This window comes from Juglans microcarpa x Juglans regia, chromosome 3D, assembly GCF_004785595.1.
Source record: "Juglans microcarpa x Juglans regia isolate MS1-56 chromosome 3D, Jm3101_v1.0, whole genome shotgun sequence".
Taxonomy (NCBI): Eukaryota; Viridiplantae; Streptophyta; class Magnoliopsida; order Fagales; family Juglandaceae; genus Juglans; species Juglans microcarpa x Juglans regia.
The window spans coordinates 11,662,305-11,683,328 of NC_054598.1; the positions used below are offsets into that span (position 1 = coordinate 11,662,305).

Genomic DNA, 21,024 nt, shown 5'->3' on the forward strand with positions numbered 1-21,024 from the left:
GGGTTAACATATAGCAAGATAGTCCCTAGTCCACTTGAGTATAATACTAAGCTCTTAGCCACTGATGGTCCTCCACTTGCAGATGCAACACTTTATCGACAGTTAGTTGGCAGTCTCATTTATCTTATTGTCACCAGGCCAGATATTTCATATGTTGTTCATCTGGTCAATCAATTTATGAGCGTGCCTCGATCGAATTTTCGCTACAAGGGTACTCTGTTTCATAGTCTGCACTTCTCATCCCACTCCTCTCTGGAGCTCCAAGCCTATTCTGATGCAGATTGGACTGGTGATCCTACTGATCGTCACTTCACCACTGATTATTGATTTTTACTTGGTACTTCTTTGATTTCATGGCGTAATAAGAAACATTCCGTTGTTTCCCATTCTAGCATTGAGGCTGAGTATCATGCCCTTGCTGATACGACATCTGAACTTTTGTGGTTACGCTGGCTTTTGAAAGATATGGATGTTCCTCAATCAATAAGTTCTCCTCTTCACTATGACAATCGTAGTGCCATCCAAATTGTGCACAATGATGTGTTTCACGAGTGTACCAAACATATTGAGATGGATTGTTACTTCATTCGCCACCATCTTTAGCATGGTGTCCTCCAATTACATTCAGTTTCTTCTGAAGATAATCTTGCTTAGATTTTTATGAAATCACATCCACCTGATCGGCTTGGTGATCTTGTTTCCAAACTCCAGTTGACTTTACCACCAAGAATTTGAGGGGAGATGTTAGTGTATATATTTGTATCTTAGAATATACTTAGAATATTAGATCATATCCCTAATTTCCTAGAATTATGCTAGATCATATCTTTAATTTCCTATAAGTATGCTAGGTTAGAATCTTTCATTTCTTTGTATTTCCTTATTTGCTTTGGCCATATTCCACTATATATAGACCTCCTTTGTATAGTTTGATACACACAGAAATATACACTTCTATGATTTTCCAGAATTCTCTCTGTTTCAACATATATGTTCATTTTGTTTTGATTGATGAGGAAATTCAGAATTCGTATAAACGCAATATATATGTCTTTTATTTTGTTTAAATTCGGGATCCATCAATTGTGATGCACGATCAACTTTCCTCATCTTCAGCCTAGCTTTCGTGATCACTCTTCTTTAAGTTTCGCATAAAATTTCTAAGGACAACTGAAAGAAAAATTATTAAGATCTAGTCGATATGAACATGAAAGGAAGGAGAACCACATGAAAATATAGAAGAGATCAGATCATTTTATAAGGGTTTCATGGAATAATATTAGTTGCCATTAAGTTATTAGCTTGGCGGCTAATTATATCGTACGAATAACGGATAGTTTTTCATGGCGTTTAGCAGCTGCTCTTACAACATATTTACTAACTGATGTATATATAATTCTAGAACTTGGATATTTTCATATACATATAAAGAATCAAGACAAAATGTTTTTGTATTGAAGCAAAAGACAAAAAAGAAAAGGGATCGGAAGAAAATGAATAAATGGCCAAAGAGAGTGATAATAACCCTTCATGGCAATCACATGCTGCTTTGGGTCCCCAGATGCTCACAACTAATAATCGTGGGCGGAAATTCATGTGGTCCTTAATTCCAGCAGTACCATCGACAACATGAAAGTTTATATAATATATATGTAATTAATATCTAAATCATGTTTCTCCCTGCTGATAGATAAGAGACACATCATCGTATACAGCAACAAATTAATTATTTTCATGTATATTATATGTATCTATATATATATATATATATATATCAAAGTTTATGAAAACCTTGTATTGATATAATGTACACATCATCATATCGTGTCTGTGTGTGTATATATAGTGTGAATTAAGAGAGGAAACATGCAATATGTGGAAGTAAAAGTAAGGGCAAGAAAAAGCAGAAAAAGTTGACTTTATCATTGTTCTTAGCTACCTTTTGATATTGACATCTATGCATGGTGGGTTTATTTAGGGTTGATAGAGAACACCCTTAAATCTCATGTCATCAAAAGTGGGCAGGCTTTGAACAAGCAGATAAGAATCAGTTCCACTTTCAAGGAGTTTCGTCCATCTTTCGCCCATCTATCTCCGGATACAAGGATTGATCTTGAATGGTGCAGTTATCATACCTCTTAGGAGGCACTACCCCCAGACCTGCGCGCTACTAGCGCGGCTCGCTTCGCTTTTGTTGCGGAGCTCGCTGAGCATTAATATATAATAATATGGGGCCTACCAAAACTTTCTATCTTTTCCATCTGCTTTATCTCCAAATATATATTCAGTACCGTAGATTTCGTGCATTAATTATTTCGTTCATTACCTATTAAGAAAAAGGATTTACTGCACCAGCTAGCTAGCGATCCAACTTCCATGCATTTAGTTGCAGTCAGCTTGCATTTTTTAAAAACAGCATCTAGTGTCAATAGAAGTGGAAATCTCCTACGTACGAAATGCTAGCTAGCTCTAAAACATTAATCAATTGCAAGCCCAACTTGTTGGATGATCAACCAAATCGTCTTTAGTACCGACTCCTTCCTTCGATTCCCGAATCTATAGTTTATTGTTCTTTTTCTTTTTTAAATTTTATTTTCAAAAAATAATAATTACAGTCGTGAGTACGTAAGCGCTATGCAATCACTTTGAAAAAATAAATAAATACAAAACTCACATAAAAAGAAATTAATTTTTTAAAAATAAATCTCACTCTTTTTCAAAATAACTGTACGACATTTACATATTTCACGATTTTATGTAGTGTTACTCATTATTTTATCCCCTCTCCACCTGAACATTGCAATTATTGTAAATGAGATTTTGTATGGGCACCCGAATCTCTCCTCTTATATTTAATGCATCCTTATTATTACTATTTTTTTTTTAAAGGACCCGGAAAATAAATAAATTGTTCGAGATTTTATTACAAAAAGAAAAGCAACAATATATTCCCAAATTATTAAGACTGCTACAAGTTTAATTTACATTAATGGATTTTGTTCCATCCAAGAATCTATACTTTGTACGTTCTAGCTAGCTATATCTCACACCCTTACATAGATATAGCATGTACGTGAACTAACAAACCATCTATGGTCAAGGCAAAAACAGAAAAAATTCACCTACTCGTAGTGTTAGAGATGAGATAATAGAGCAGCTACATACATGTTAAAAAGAAAGAAAAGGGCAGCTATATATATGAGCTAGTAAGAGATACATCTGCTATACTCCAATGTCAAAATAAGTGGACACATGACTTCATTCGTCTTCTCTAATTTGGAATAGTTTGCCATAATAGTTTGCTAACAACTTCCTGCATTGAGATTGGTTATTGGTACAATTACCTTGGGGGAAAAGCTGTTAACACAAATTTGGAAGCAAGGAGGGGTTGAAGAGATGTAAACCCCATTTGTCGCATGGACAGTACCACAGGCAGAGCTAACAATGCAAGTTTCCCTCTGACTATGTGCTCTCATGGAAGTTTAGTGACCGGGATAGGGCCGCAGGGTTGGATTGCAACAATCGAGATGTCTCGATCACATGACTTTTGTTGTTGCTCTTTGGTTGGAATGCTTTAAAAAGACCTCCACCGTTGATGGAATTAGTCTTCTCATTCTTGGTCCCTGGTGTTGGGGATACAGAGCTCTTTGCAGCTTCATCAGAAACATTAACCCTGGAAGTTTTAGAAATCCAGCATCTCTCTGAACTTTGATCTTTAATTGACTCTAAATTGGCTGGATTAAGGATGTTCCCATCCCTTGAATGTTTGCCTAAGGTTGGGGAGTTCATAGCAGAGCTTTGGCCACTGTGGCTAAGAAAAGAGGATGGTGGGGAAAGGCACTGTACATTCCAAGAGCCTGGTACTGTACTGCCCCAATACGCAGGAGCAGGGTAGAAAGATACAGGAAAGCCTGATGGGCACAAAGAAGGTGGAGGCATTACAGAGCCCCATTGAGCTGAGTTCCATTGTAAAGGCCAGGGGGTCCCTGGAAAGCATGGTAGTTGGGGTGGAACCCCTGGATGATTCTTAACTGCTGACTCTGGCAAGGCAATGCCTTCCTTTTCAGTTGAGTTTGAAGCATTGATAGAGGATCCACTTGAGTGATCATCCCCATTATCTCCTCCAGAGACGAGAGTTCTTTGCCCAGGGGCATGAAACCCATTTTGAACATGGTATGGTGTTTTCCCTGCGAGATTCAATACAGAAGCCATTGATTCACAAAGAGGAGAATCCGAACCGAAGGTGAGGACAGTGCCATTTTTTGAATAGTGTACTCCATTAACTCGATCTCTTTGAAGAGCTTCTGAGACTATGATGTGACGATAGTGTGAACTAGAAGAGTTCTTGTTCTTACGACGGCCAGCACCTACAGGCACATTCCTCATAGTTCCACCAGCAGTCCAGTATCTTTGACAGTTCTTACAGAAATGGCGAGGCTGGTTGACATTGTAATTGTTGTAGTAACAGAACTTGGTGTCCATGCTATTACACCGTGGACATGGAAGTATTTGATCAGGCTTCTTCAGAGTTTTTTCTTGTGAGATACTAGTCTCACTCTGCTCTCCACTCTTGGAGGCATTCAGTGACGAAGTTTCTCTGTCAACCGAGGGAGTTTTAGGGTTCTCACTAATACTTGATGATGATGTAGGATCTTTCGAATCTTCTGTGATCTGATGTGAGGTACACTCTTCCGGTTTATCTTCTCTGAATTCTCTTCCCAAAGATACCTAATATTTCACATAGAAGTTCTGTTTAGAAAAACATAGCAACAATGTTCAATTAGGAGAAAACTAAACTATAAGGCCCTTAAATACAGTCAGAACAATCTGATAAGAGCCACCAGATAATCGAAGATTTCGTTTCAAGCATAACTTCTCATCATGTATCACTGAACAGACAGATAGATGCACGATTAGAAGCTAAAAGGGTTTTATTGATATGTGTTGGATGAGTACCAATCAAACACAAGCAGACAGAGAACACAAACTGTAACTGAAATACTGATCTACATAAGAAAAAGCAGCTAGCAGGATAAAACTTTAATTGGTTACAGCAGAAACCCAAAAGCTCATCCTGGAATTTATCATAAAGCTGTTGAACCTGACAAAACTTTTCCAATACTAGCAATCACGATGTATAGAATATCATAATTCTTTTGTTATGTATTCTATACATTTCTTCTGCTCTGTTAGTCCGCAGAACTGAGAGGATCAGCCCTGAGCCAATAACAAAAGATTCCATGACAAAGCAGCAAGGAATTTTTCACAGATGGTGAAACATCGATACAAGGCCCGAATTAAACAATATAGTTTAGTAATTTTTAGAAAATAAAACAGACCATCTTAAGATGTTTTTGAAATATCATAAGACTGCAGAAAACTCGTTAAGAAGGTTTGCTCTGAAACAGAGTGTATCAATGAGGTTCTAATCTTTCCAAGATTATGATTCGCTGGGAAGTTTGATTATAGCTGATTTAACCTTTGGTTTTGGACCCATAATATGATCCCATGGTCAACAAAAAATCAAACAAAAAAATAATAATAATGGATAATAATAAATGAAAGATTTTTTTTTTTTTTAGAAAAAATCAGATTTGCAAAATCCCACTTGAACGAAACCAAACAAAACCAAAACAATGATTTTTTAGTTCCATATAAAAAAGTCATTTAAGCTACGATATCATCAAATCAAAGATGTAAACAATCAACCCTCGAAGGTCTTGGATTTCTGAAAAAAGGGTGCTTCATAGAATTGCTAACAAAAATAACTAAAAATTGACACCTCAAATCCGAAAATCTTGTGAGAATAAGACCGACCAATAACTGTTTCGAGCTTCTGAAAAAATGGTTGGTCTTAAAAATCTCAAATAACAGAAGCCGAATCCATACATGTTAAATTCAAAGTCGATACAAGGCATGGCACATGCATACCTTATCCCCGTCGTGCCTTGCACTTTCTCTGCCAGAGTTCTCTAGGCAGGAAGAAGTGGATGAAGAGAGGAGATTCTGGTCAGAACAATCTCCAGATCCACATGGTCCATTAGCCCAAGTTTCATGTCTCAGCGGCAATGGGATCGTCTTCCCGAAGAGCTTAATCGCCGGGTCTTTTGACTCCAACATCTTGTAAGCTTTATAACACAAAGATTATCTCTCTGTTCTAACTCAAGACTCTCTCTCTCTCTGTCCTTCTGTCTCTCTCTTTTTCTCTCTAGAAAATAATAGAGGTGCTGTGGGTCGTCGTCTTGGTCGTTATGGGAAATTGATCGAGGAGAGGGAGGAGTTGTGTTGGTGAATTTGGAAAGAAGGGAACTTGAGGAACTTGGGGGGGTGGTGGTAACTAGTGTTAGTCTAAACAAGGTAGGAAGGAATGCGAATGCCACATCATTAAAGGGAAAACATTGTGAGCCACAAGTTCTTGTGGCCTCTGAGATCTTTCTGTGCTGTTGGATTCCGCGCATTTCTCCAAAAGATAGTGTTCTCCTGTCTTTCCCTTTTTCTTCTGTCAGCATCTCTGTTTCCCTCACCTCCTTTTTATTTTTTCCAAAATAAAATTCCCAAGCTTTTTCCATAGTTTCTTTTTAAGGATTCCCTCGAAATCCGGTAAGAACCTTTTTAGATCACAAGGTTCACGACAGTAAAGATATGAATGAATATGAATAACTACATTTGAATATAAATTTTAACTTGTCTTAGAATATTAGTATCTATGGTCTAAGAATTCTCTCTTTTATTTATTTTTTTTAATGAAGCTGTCATTTAAGTTATAATTCAAACTTATTACTTTTCGACGTCTGAAGTCTGTCTTTCTAAGCCTTATTAAAGTTGCTATCAAGTATAGAAGCCACCGACTTCTTTAAAAAAAAAAAAAAAAAGGGTATAGAAGCCACCTTCCAACTTATGGAAGCTCTCCTATTATATTAGCATAAGAAAATTATTTATTTGTATCAAGTTATTTTATATTAAAATGAATTTATTTTGATCATAAATAGTCATTATCGTCACAAATATTTTTTTTTCTAATATATTTTACTTCATAAAATAATAAATGGGTGTAATTTCCTAACCATCAGCACCTATGATTTAAAAAACATGATTTCCTTGTCATTACTTTTTGTGATACTTTGTCAAACTCAAATCCTTATCCCCATTTCCAATTTTACCTTCCCAACCTATTCTATCTATGTTAGTCTTCTTTATCCGTACATACAACAAGTACGCCACATTTCCACAATGACAAGCCTCTAAAGAATTTTATTTTATTTTATTTTTTAAAAAAGTTTAAGGTGATTTTCAACATCAACTAATGTAAACATAGAAGAAAAAAAAAAAGACTTGCGTTTTCAAAACGAATATGTTGAATAAAGCTTTTTTGCAGATTTTTTAATACTTTGACCTAAAATCCTTTTTTTTTTTTTTTTTTTTACAAGTCCTTTAGATATTTTTGCAAAATTAATAAACTCCATATTATTTGATGCTGAAATATTTAAAAGTAATATATAAAAAGATAAAACCAAATATATTTTATCTCTATGTTTTTTAAAAAATATATAAAAAAAAATATTTTTTATTAGTAGACTTTATTTTTTTATAAATATAATTTTCTGTCGTAAAAAGTGTTTGGGTTCGTACAGTTCTGTTACAAAGCACAAAAAAGTACAATATTCATTCGCAGTTAATTTGGAAAGAAGAATGATCCCTGTACAGTTTCTGCAGCTAGTTTTGGCATAGTTGTCGACATTTCAAGTAAAAAAAGCCAAACAAGGAGGGTTGTTTGCTTCCCTGTACAGCTGGCATCTAAGTCAGAAACAACACCTGCTCTCCATGCCACATCAGCACCGTATTTAATAGCGACTCCCCACCCTGCTCTGCAAAAAGCGACGTAAAAAGGTAATCCGACCACATCCGTGCCGTTGATCTCCAGATGTCTAATGTAATGCCACGCGTCCACCACCAACGAAGAATGCACCTCCGTTTTGGTTTATTTCTCTTCAACAAAACCAAACATCGTGAGTTGAGTTCAGTTGTGTGGAGGAATCTCTTTCTTTCTAGTGGCTGTCGTTTGCTGGGCTAGGAGAGCTCAGGATACGTTTATTAGTGGCTGCCACGTGTCCAGTTTAGGATGTGATAAGATGGGACCATATATCTTTCTCTCCCTTATCCATTTAAAAGTTTAAACCCCCCACCCTCATTTTTTAATTGTAGATATATCCAAGTGTTGGTAGCTTTTTAGAACAAATCCCTCCTTTTTCTGGGTTAATTAATCCTACAATTTTTCATTTTCAAGTTAATTAGTCTTCCACTTTTAAAACAAATTAGACACCACTAATTAAATCATCTTTAAATTTTGATAATGTAATAGTTGATCAAAGCTACTATAAAAGGCTGAGAGAATTTTTGTTGCCAACTTTAGGAGGATTTTTTTTTTTTTTTGTAGCTTTTTATAACTTTTATTGTCTTGGAGTTGCTCCAAATTGTAATACATCATTTTTTGCGTCTATTTTACTGCTTTCTTTATTATTTTTCTTATTTTTTACTAAAAAAAAAAAGGGAGTCCGTCTCTCATACATTTATCTATAGAGATCGAGTCACCTCTTTCTATAAAAGATTAGGTTGAGTCTTAGGTAGAGTGTTATCTCTTCGACGTTTGTCTGTAGAGCGTATCGACAGTAGTGAAGACTAGACTAGTCACAAAAGAAAATAGTATACTGTTGAAGTTCCAAATGCACTAATTGGTTTATGAAGTAATAGTTGATATGCAGATATCCCTGCATATATCTGTTCATTGATGTAAGTTTATTTGATAAATGAATGATGACAATTTTTCTTAAGATAAAAAAAAGATAACTTCATAATATGGGCATGTTGTATTTTCAGCAATATATACGTCATTTAAAACTAATATTCATGTAAATAATTTTAATAGTATGCATGTTATATATTATAGAATGAAAGTACTGCATCATCCACGTATACTAGCTAAAAGTATTAACAAATGATCATTTTCTCTTCTATTAATAAAATAAAAACATAGAAAGGAAAATATAAAATGTCTATGCATTAACCTTTGAGTACTCAAAAGTACTGATTTTCAAAAGACCTAAAAAACGAGGGGAGCAGATATTATTCCTCAATGATGTCATTGATTTAAGAATAATAATGAGTGCGATCAATCGGTGAAGGGAAGGAACCTAGCTAGATAAGGATCGTCTTGCTAGTTTATTTTTACTTTAAATATATAATATTTTAATATAAAAACGAGTTATTTTGAGCATTTTATTTGTAAATCTAGATCTTTATAAACAAAGTTAGAATGACCACATGAATTAATATATCATACACAATCGTTTTAAGTTAATACTTACTATCAATTTTATGTGAATGAAGATGATTTTATTTTGATGGAATTTAGGAAAAGGGGTTTAAAAATAACTTTGTTTTGTATTTTAATTTTTAAGGGAGATAATCTGTGATGGCTGAATTATACGAGTTAATGTTAAAGAAACGACATAGCAGGAGCAGCAGTGCTTAGAGTCATCTTGAGTTGAAGAGTTCTAGTAAGCTGCAATCAGTAAGAAATAGTTGTTTACAACAACACTTGGGACTTATCTAGATAAGCTTTGTTTATCACATGGTTTCTATATTACTTGATAAGTCTTATCTGTAACAATCTGTTCTTATCCAAGAGTTGTTAGTTGTTAGCAAAGCTTATCATTTGTAAGCTGAACATATGTTCTATTAGACTATTTATATAATGAATACACAAGGAAATTCGTTCCGCCAAATTACATCTTTCTTTCATGGTATTAGAGCCAGGTTAATACCACTCATACTTTAATGGCAGAATCCAACAAAACTGCTGCAATGTCAACTCCCCTTTTCACTTCCAAACACTGCTCATCTTGCTCCTACAAAGCTTGATGACATTAATTACCTTGTTTGGATATGCCAATTTTGGCCTATTCTTCGATCCAATGGGCTTATGGGCATTGTTGATGGGTCTGAGCCCCCTCCTCACAAGTATCTTCCCAATAATGGGAAACCCTCTAGCCATGGTATGTTAAATTCGGATTACCTACTCTGGGAAAAGAAAGACTATTGCATACTAAGCTGGTTTATTGTTACATTATTTGAAAAGGTAGTACCTATTGTGTATGGACTTGACACTTTACGTCAAGTTTGGAGTGCATTAGTAAACAGGTATGCATCTCCCTCACTTTCTCAAGTTAATAATCTCAGGAGACAGCTGTAGAATATGAAGTAGGGTTCCAAAAACTACATAGATTTAATCAAGCTGCCAAAACTCTTGTTGATCAACTTACCTTGGTGGGAAAACCAGTGGAAGATCAAGATTTAATCTCCTACATTATAGGAGGATTACATCCTCAGTACAAAAATAATTGTATGACCCTTGAAGAGTTTCAATCAGAGTTGCTCAGCTATGAGCAAATGCTTGAGCTCCAAAATATACTTGAAACAACATCATTTGCATTATAATCAAACAAAGGAAGTTCTAAGCCAAGATATGGCGCAAACATTCCTTCCAAATTCTTATTTGGTGCAAAGAACTCAACTCAAAAGAAACACTATTTTGGTAGCCTCCAGGAAGGTAAGACTTCTTCTATTAATATTTCTAGTAGCACTAATAGAGTTCCTTGCCAAATATGTGGAAAGAGCAATCATCACGCATTGGACTGCTTCCATCGCATGGATTTTGCTTTCCAAGGTAGACATCCACCCAAGGAACTTGTAGCTATGATCTCTCAATCCAACTCCTTGCATTAAGATAATGAGGAGTGGCTTGCAAACGGTGGAGCCAACAATCATGTCACAACAAACTTGGAAAACCTGGCCATTCAGCAACCATATCAAGGCAAAGAAGCAGTTGCTATGGGAAATGATAGTGGACTTTCAATCTCTCATATTGGTTCATATTCTTTTGTGACCAAAACTTCTATTGTTAAACTCAAAAATATACTTCATTATCCTGATGTTTCGACCAACTTACTCTTTATAAATCGTTTTTGTAGAGATAATCATTCTTGGTATAAACTAACAAATAAAAATTTTGTTGTGAATGATAAAACCATAGGGAAGATTCTACTGCAGGGGCCTAGTGAGAATGGACTCATTCCTGTGAAGCCGAAACAATTAGACATCAATAAGACAAGATCACCTATGGTTGTGGTTGGCATCAAGACCACTACCTCAATTTGACATAATCGATTGGGTCATCCTCACTAATCTGTGCTGCAGCATGTACTAAAAAATCAACAACTCGTTTCTAAACTTGAGTCCAGTCAGTCCATCTATGTCCCATGTTAGCTAGGAAAGAATAAACAACTTCCCTTTAAGTCCTCAAGTCATGTAGCTATGCTCCCTTAGAGATTGTCCATAATGATATTTGGACTTCTCCTATTTTATCAATAAATGACAACAAATATTATGCAATAATAGTGGATGATTTCACTTGTTATTCTTGGCTCATTCCCCTCAAACATAAATAAAAAATTTTCTCTACTTTTGTTCAGTGTAAGAGCATAATTGAAAATCAACTCTCCACCAAAATAAAACCATTTCAAAGTGATGGAGGCGGAGAGCATACTTCTCAATTATTTGCCAAACACCTTGATGACAATGGAATGCATCATAGAGTCACTTGCCCTCATACATCCTAATAAAATGGGATTGTTGAGCACAAGCACATACATATCATTGAAATAGGTCTTGCACTGTTGGCTTAGTCACATTTGCCTTCCAAATACTTGCTTGATGCCTTTCAAACTGTTGTTTTCCTAATCAATAGGTTACCCACACTTGTGCTCCAGCATGACACTCCCTACACCATAGTTTACAATAAAGAACTTGACTACACTTTCCTAAAGGTCTTTAGATGTGCATGTTACCCTCTCTTGAAGCCCTACACTAAACACAAACTCCAATTCCGTAGTAAGTAGTGTGCCTTTGTAGGGTACAACCCAAATCAAAAGGGCTATAAATGTCTTGATTTGTCTAGCAATAGAATCTATGTATCAAGGCATGTGGTCATTGATGAAGAATTGTTTCCAGCACAAGATGGATCCCACCTTACAGACTCTATAGCAGAACCATTCTCACAAAAATGTATTTTTTTGGATCTTTCTTAATTTATTTCTCTAACTCCATGCCTAGTCAGTCCTATCAATCCTCAAATCCTATAGACTATTCTACTTCAAATCTCACCAGTGCACCTTAACATGTTCATCCTGGTTCTTCTACACCTCTACAGACAACTTCTATACCAAAAAACTTGAGTCCTATCTCCTTTATCTCTCATACTCTTGAGATAGGTATAACTACACTCGCTCCTTCCATTCTCGAGACAAGTCCTATCTCTTTAGCTCAACTCTCCTCACCACATACAGTCACCAGATCAATGGCTGGTACTTTCAAGCCTAAGTCCTTTCCAGACTTTCAATTATATCATTCAACAAAGTCCACCAAACATCTTCTCAAAGCACTAGTAGTAACCTCACTTCCTCTCAAGTAACCTTTGATCCCAAATGGCTTGTTGCTATAGAATGTGAGTACAAAGTATTGCTAGATAATGGTACTTGGTTCATTTGTCCCAGGCCATCCAACAGGAATGTTATCAGAAATAAATGGGTCTATAAGCTACAACAAAGGCTAGATGGTTCTATTGAGAGGTACAAGACTGGATTGGTAGCCAAGGGGTTTGAGCAGAGAGATGACATTAATTTCTCTAAAACATTCAATCTTGTTATTAAGCAAGCAACCATACGATTGCTACTCAATCTTGTAGTTACATTTCAGTGGCCTATTAAGCAGTTCGATGTGTCAAATGCATTTTTGCATGGACACCTAACTGAAGAGGTGTATATGAAATAGCCTAGGGGTTTTTTTGACCCTCAACATCCAACCTATGTGTGTAAACTTCAGAAGGACTCTATGGCCTAAAACAAGCATCACGGGCCTGGTTTCATGGGCTCACTCAAGCTTTACTTAATTTTGGATTCACTAGTTCATTGGTTAACACTTCAGTATTTTATCTTCAAAAGTCATCTATGCACATATTTATGTTGATTTATGTATATGATATTATCTTGCACACATTTATGTAGCCTGGATACACTTATTTTTAGTCTACAAACTAAGTTTAAACTCAAGGATCTTAGAGAACTTTCCTATTTCTTAGGAATACAGGTTTGCAGAAATAACACAGGGCTTCATCTCAGTCAAGCCAAATATATTGTTGATCTACTAGATCATGTTGACATGGTAGGTGCCAAGCCATACTCAGCACCTTGTGTATCAAGGAGAAAATTGTCCAAGTTTGATGGAGATCCTTTACCAGATCCAATAATCTACAGACATATAGTTGGAGCACTGCAGTATTGTACTCTCACTAGACTTGGACATTTCTTACTCAGTAAATCAATGATGTCAATTTCTTTCCTCTCCTACTACAACTCATTTCAAAGCAACATAAAAAGTATTTAGATACCTGAAGGGGACTCCAGACTATGGCTTATACTTCACAGTAGGACCTATGTTAAGAGGTGGCTTGAATCTAGTTGAAATAGTGCCTCTGTAGTATGTCCGCTTGAGCAGTGGTTCTTTAGCTCGAGCGCAATGCAAGTCAGAGAGTTTCGCTCGACACCGCTTGAAATTTAGCTCGAGCGGTATACAAGTATGAGAGTTTCGCTCTACACCCGCTCGACAGTTAGCTCGAGAGGGTGCCAAAACCCTACATTCGCTCAAGCGTCGCTTGACTATTCTCTTGAGCAATGTTCTCAGCAAGGGTCCGCTTGGTTTTCTATAAATAGGAAATGGTGCATGTTTTATAAAACACTTCAATCATTTTGTAAAAGGGAGAGTCAGTTGCTTGAGAGAGAGAGAGAGAGACACGAGGGAGAGTTAGCTTCTTTGAGAAAAAGTTTTGTATTAAATCTCTTGTACTTTATCTTTGTTTTACAGTGAAATATATGATATCAACCCCGCCAGCGGACGTAGGCTCTCATTGAGCTGAACCACTTAAATTTTAGTGTTCTGTGTGTGATTGTTATTATTTTCTTTTGTTTATTTCTGCTGCAATACTTCAAATTAGTCTTTGATATCCGGTTATTCCCAACAACCTATACAACTTCAAGCATATTGTGATTCTGATTGGGCTGATGACCCTATTGATCGTAGGTCTACAAGTGGCTATGGGGTATTCCTTGGTCCTTACTTAATTTCCTGACAAGCTAAGAAGTAACCTGTTGTAATATGAACCTGCGGGAATGAAATCCTTTGAACCCACAATCAATTTGAAAACTCCCACGGAAAGTCAAAATCAAGTCAACGGATGGAGAACCTAGACCCAATGAGAACTCGTTTCAAGAACCTAGATTATATTAAAATCTAGACCCGTTGAAGAACTCGTCTCAAGAACCCAGGTTAAAAAGGAGGAACACAAATGTTGTGATTTACCTTTGATAAGTTTAAGAGTTCAATCAAGAACAAGAGGAGAAAACTCAACTCACAAATAAAATTCAATATTATCTCCTTGATCTTCTTGGCCTATCTGGAAGTTGCAAATGATCTTTAAAACTAGGCTCATCTTGGTTCCCATCATTCCCCATCTTCTCAAAAGGATTCGACCTCGAATCTCTACCTGGATTAAAGGAAAAATGGTTAGTAACATTGAAAATAGCAAAAATAGGATACTTACCTGGAAGATCAATTAGATATGCATTTTCATTAATTTGTTCAAGAATTTGGAAAAGTCTATCCAAGCTACTCCTGTCATCAACAGGTAAATGTGTTAAATCTAAATGAGTAAATGGATTAAGTCTATAAACAATTTGAAAAGGTGAAAATTGAGTAGTAGCATGAACACTCCAATTATATGTAAACTCAATGAATAACAAACAATACTCCCACAAATGTTCATGAAACATATCTAAAACTTTCCTCATACTAAAATGACCATTCCAATTATATGCAAACTCAATGAAACGCAAATGATACTCCCACAAAAGTTCATGCAACAAGTCAATGTATGGCAAATGATACTCATATAAACGTTCATGAAACACACCTAAAGCTTTCCTCATACCAAAATGACCATTCCAATTATATGCAAACTCAATGAAACGCAAATGATACTCCTACAAAAGTTCATACAACAAGTCAATGTATGGCAAATGATACTCATACAAACGTTCATGAAACACACCTAAAGCTTTCCTTACACCAAAATGACCACTCCAATTATATGCAAACTCAATGAATGGTAAGCAATACTCCCACAAACGTTCATGCAACACGTTAATCAATGACAAATGATACTTCCAGAAACGTTCATGCAACACTTCAATGAATGGCAAATGATACTCCCACAAACGTTCATGCAACACATCAATGAATAACAAATGATACTTCCACAAACGTTCATGCAAAACATCAATGAATGACTAATGATACTTCCACAAATGTTCATGCAACACATCATTGAATGGCAAATGATTTTCCCACAAACGTTCAAGCAACACAACAAAAGTCTTCCTTACATCAAGATTACCCAACAAACCACCATGTCTATCACACACAAGCAACTTACGCATAAAACTAGTAGGCATACAAAATCTATTCTTTCTAAACAAGTACCAATCTAGTTTATGGAACTTACCAAAGTCATCATCATTAGCATGCAATTCCTATCATATTCAAGTCTCAACAATTTTGCATCTAAAATGAAGATAAGGACATACCTTCTTGTTAAAGCATCAACCACAAAATTTTTCATACCTTGTTTGTATTTGAATACATGAGGAAAAATATCAATACAATAATCCCGCTTAGCATGCATTCTAGTCAGCAACTTACATTGTTCATTCAAGTGTGTCAAGGACTCATGTTCTTTAAAGAAAGATCGGTTAGAAATTGTCACACATGACACAAAATCAACATAATGCTCTATCTCCTTAATAGGTAGCAATCCACTAAATACACCGCTAGGAAACACGACCTCATATCCCTGCAACAAAGACACAACAATATTAGGCAAAGATACGTCAAGTTCGTTAGTACTAAGACTCGCCTTAGCATAAAAACTCACTTTTCTCTTTGTTTTTCTCTCTCTTTCTTCACTCACTCTTTTCTTTCCACTCACTTTTTCTGTTTCACTCACTTTTTTTCTATTACTCTCTTTTTCCTCATCTTTTTTTATACTCTCGACCTCACAATTGTTTTCCAACCCATTCTCTATTTTTCTTGAGGTCTCATTCTCACTATTATTTTTTTTTCTCTCTCTCCTTTTCGGCCTCACTATTTATTTTTTTTCTCAATCTCACATTCACTCTTGCTTTTTAGCACAATCTCACTTTCACTCTTGCTTTCTAACACAATCTCACTTTCACCCTTGTTTTTTAGCTCAATCTCACTTTCATTCTTACTTTTTAGTTCAATCTCTTTTTCACTTTTTTTTTTTTTTTTTTTTTTTTTTTTTTTTTTTTTTTATCACTCTCACTTTCATTCTTTCTTTTTTGATCACTCTCATTTTCACTCTTTCTTTTTTGAGCAACTTCACTTTTGAGTTTCAATTGGTCCCTATGGACCTGTGTTGGAGTTAAAGGAGCAAGTTTAATTATTTTTCCATCCTTTTCAAAACTGTACATATTCCTTAACCCATCATGTATCACCTTCTTATCAAACTGTCACAATTTCCTCAACAAAATATGAGCAGCATGCATAGGCACTACATCACAAATAATCATATCCTGGTATTTTCCAATTGAAAAGGAAACGAACACTTGCTTATTTACCATAACCTCTCCACAATCACTGCAACATGTATGGTCTAGGGTGTTTCAAGGTAGATAAATTCAATTTCTCAACTAAAGTAGTGCTAACCAAAATAATATAACTCCTCAAATCGATAATCATACCACATACCTTGTTGTTGATGTGGCATCTAGTATGAAAAATGTTCTCGCTCTGCTGCTTTGTATCACCCATCTTAATTTGTGTATTGAGAGCACGCCTGGCAACAAGAGACTCATCATACTCTTCGTTCTTACACTTATGTTCAATACAAGGCTCACTCCTCCTCCTATCTCTCATGCCTTGTAGATTTCTAATTACTACTTCTTGATGATCTATCCTATCCCTCACTTCACTCAACACCAAGTTCAACTGCTCAAACTGTTGTTGCGTGAATTGCAACACAAATGATGAGTTATCTACCATCCCCTTTGGTGAAGAGCCACTCAGGTGAGACATTGTAAAGTGCTGCACAAAAAAATGTTAGTGGAAAACCCCACACACTCGTTTACGTGTTTACACTCGAATAATGGCACTCCACTCGTGTTTTACTCTTAATTGGTTTTTTCCAGATAATAGTCTCACACTCTCTTACCTTTTACCTCAATAGTTTTCCCGCTCAAGTTCTTTAAGAATTAGTTGAACTAAATCAAGACAATACAACCTTGTATTATTCCAACCAGTAATATAGATCCAAGAAACAAGAAACAAGGAAGGAATAAAATGACACGAGACTCAAGGAATTTATATGAGGGAAATAGTAATTATAAAACAAGATACCAACTAGAAAGATATACTCAGCCCCTTTGATGATAAAGCTCAATCAACAAATGTTTTTCTTTCTCTTTGTTGTAACTATCTAGCAACCTTTGAATATGCTACATTTTCTTATCTTCTTCTTCTTCTTCTTCTTCTTCTTCTTCTTCTTTTTTTTTTTTTTTTTTTTTTTTTTTTTTTTTTTTTTTTTTTTTCCGAATTTTCTTTTCTTTTCCTTTTGTTTCTCTAATTCAATCAGAAACAGCAATACAATTGTGAAAATGAAGCAATTGAATTCAAACACATAAAAATTGACAATGAAATAGAAGAAAATCAATGGAACGACACACAACCTTAGAGATGTAAGAAACCCTAGAGTTTTGATATCTTAGGAGATGCAAATTTCAGCCAAACCAGAAAAACCTAAGAATTTCGGCGGCCTACTTTTTGTTTCTGCAATTTTTTTTTTTGACAACCCTAGAACAATGTAGCCCTAGAATTAAATTTAAGAATGTAAGAAATTAAAAAGATAGAATCAAACCTGATTGGAAACCTTGCTCTGAATACCAAATGATATGAACCCGCGGGAATGAAATCCCTTGAACCCACAATCAATTTGAAAACTCTCCAAGAAAACCAAAATCAAATCAACGGATGGAGAACCTAGACCCGATGAGAACTCGTTTCAAGAACTTAGATTATATTAAAATCTAGACCCATTGAAGAACCCGTCTCAAGAACCCAGATTACAAAGGAGGAACGCCATAAAGGTTGTGATTTGCCTTTGATAAGTTCAAGAGTTCAATCAAGAACAAGAGGAGAAAACTCAACTCACAAATAAAATTCAATATTATCTCCTTGATCTTCTTGGCCCATCTGGAAGTTGCAAAGGATCTTTAAAACTAGGCCCATCTTGGTTCCCATCATGTTGTATCTAGATCTAGCATAGAAGCAGAGTACAGATTTATGGCAATAGTAACAACATAGATGTATTGACTGAGAATGTTATTCAAGGAACTTAAGGTTCCTCTTTTGTCACCTCCCTACATTTGGTGTGACAATCTTGGTGCACTTGCGTTAGCTTTTAATCCAATCTTTCATGTAAGAATTAAGCATATTGAAGTAAATTAGCATTTTATTAGAGATAAAATTTTACACAAGGATATTGTTACTAAATATATCTCTACAGATGAGCAATGTGCATATATTTTTACAAAGGGGCTTTCTTCTTCCAGGTTTTTAATTCTTCGAGACAAACTCATGGTCATAGCTCCTCCCATGAGTTTGAGTGGGGCTGTTAAAGAAACGATACAGCAGCAGCAACAGTGCTTAGAGTCATCTTGAGTTGAAGAATTCTAGTCAACTACAATCAGTGAGAAATAGTTATCTGCAGCAGCACTTGAGACTTATCTAGATAAACTTTGTTTATCACATGATTCCTATCTTAATTAATAAGCCTTATTTATAACAATATGTTCTTATAGAAGATTTGTTAGTTGTTAGCAAAGCTTATCATTTGTAAATTGAACATATGTTCTATTTATATACGATAAATACACAAGAAAATTCATTCCGTGAAATTACCTCTTTCTTTCAGTTAATGCATCCACCTGCGTTGGATTTTTGCACAAATAAGGGCATCTAATTACTAGCTAGATTTGACCTGCACATGAGGTCCATATCATCATTGAAAATAGATGAAAAACTTGACCCAAGGATTGAGATCAAGCAATTTGAAATTTGACAGAACGCTCGTTCGGATATTTGGAATTTTGAGATAAATTCTATAAATAGAAATGAAATAATTTATAACTACTAATGACATAATTTGAGTTAAGATGTTATATTGGATTTTGAGAAATGAGATAAATAAATTGAATAAAAATATTATAAAACTTAAAAATTATTTGAATATAATTTATTTTTTGTTGTTTTAAAAGTTAAAAAATTTATATTGATTTTTGAGCTTTGTTTTGAAGTTAATTTGTAAAAATTGTAATGATTAAATAAAAAATTTAAATATTTAAAATTAAAAAAATTATGCTTAAATGATAATTGAGAAAGAAATTATAAAAAGTTTTAAGAATTTTACATCATTGAAAACTCAATTAATTATTAAGGACCAGTAGTACTGGTGATATATTTTTCTTCTTTATGGATTAAAACTAAACATTTGGACAAATGACACTTTCCTCCAAAAATTATTACTTTCGTGAATTTCATTACTTATAACCATAAATTCTGACATAATATAAACTCTGATATAATATAAACTCTTAGGGCTCGTTTAGATAGTGAAATAAAATGAAATGAGATAGTTTTAGATAAGTTAAATAAAATATTATTAGAATATTATTTTTAATATTATTATTATTTTAAAATTTGAAAAAGTTGAATTATTTATTATATTTTATGTAAAAATTTAAAAAATTTATAATAATAAGATGAGATGAAATAATTTTTATATCTAAAGAAGCCTTAGGCTCGGTATTGATTTGTCCATCCGTTCCGGCCCAAAAAAAAAAAAGGAGCATTTGTCCCTTCCGTACAAAAAAATTAAAAATTATCTGGAGCGCCTAATTAACAACTTGTTAAAATACCATCTCTATTGGATTATATATAAAAGAAATTCAATCTACAAATTTAGCACTGCACTCTCTAGATGTTGAGTGCACTATTCACTCATATAACATACCTTTATAAAAAAATGTTTTAATTCACAAATATAAATTTATAAACTGACATAGTTTGGTGTGATAAGTTAGATTGTAAAATTACTTTTATTGTACAATAGATGATCTAACATATTATCTGAAATCATGTTAGTTTATACATTTATTTTTATTAAATCTCTTTGTGGCTATATATAGTGCTTCCTTATATAGTACTGCTTCTATACTTTTATTTGTTTTTTTATAATTGCTCTCATTCCTTATTATATTTTTTGTCCGCTATTTTCTTTTGATCACCCTTGTATTCCCATTATATATATGCAAGGATGTTCTCATAATATACTCTCAATCGTTTAGTTCATCTTTTTATTTCTTTAGATTAATTTATTTTGTTATTTTGACTATGAAAGTATATAGAAACCGCGATCGTATTATTAATATATGGGGGAAATTAAAAATGCTGAAATATATTGATACTTTGAAATACAATTTTTTTTTATACATCAAGGGGGGCGAATCCATGATCTCCATTTTGGAGATGTGGGTGTTTGCCATCAGGCCGTTGGCACTTTGAAATAGAATTTGAGTTTAACTCGTGTGCCGATCATGTACCGATCAAAAATATTTACTGAAATAGAATTTTCGTCCCCTATATTGAAACTTTGATCTTGGTCGAAATGTAATTATTTTATTTTATTTGTGGATCCACTAATATAATGCAATTATTTTAATCCGAATTAACTAAAATATATACGGCAATTATAAGTTTTGAATTAATCGACGATATTGATTG

The 21,024-nt window shown here is 34.5% G+C and overlaps 1 protein-coding gene across 1 annotated transcript; it reads right to left on the minus strand.

Annotated features, from left to right (window-relative positions):
• Positions 1–2,928: 2,928 nt before the first annotated feature.
• Positions 2,929–6,434, minus strand: LOC121254694 (cyclic dof factor 2-like). The gene is made up of 2 exons (XM_041154827.1): positions 5,932–6,434; positions 2,929–4,728 (listed from the first exon to the last, which is right to left on the minus strand). Exons 1-2 carry the CDS (start codon positions 6,118–6,120, stop codon positions 3,463–3,465), a joined length of 1,455 nt encoding a protein of 484 aa, XP_041010761.1. The 5' UTR covers positions 6,121–6,434; the 3' UTR covers positions 2,929–3,462.
• Positions 6,435–21,024: the final 14,590 nt, after the last annotated feature.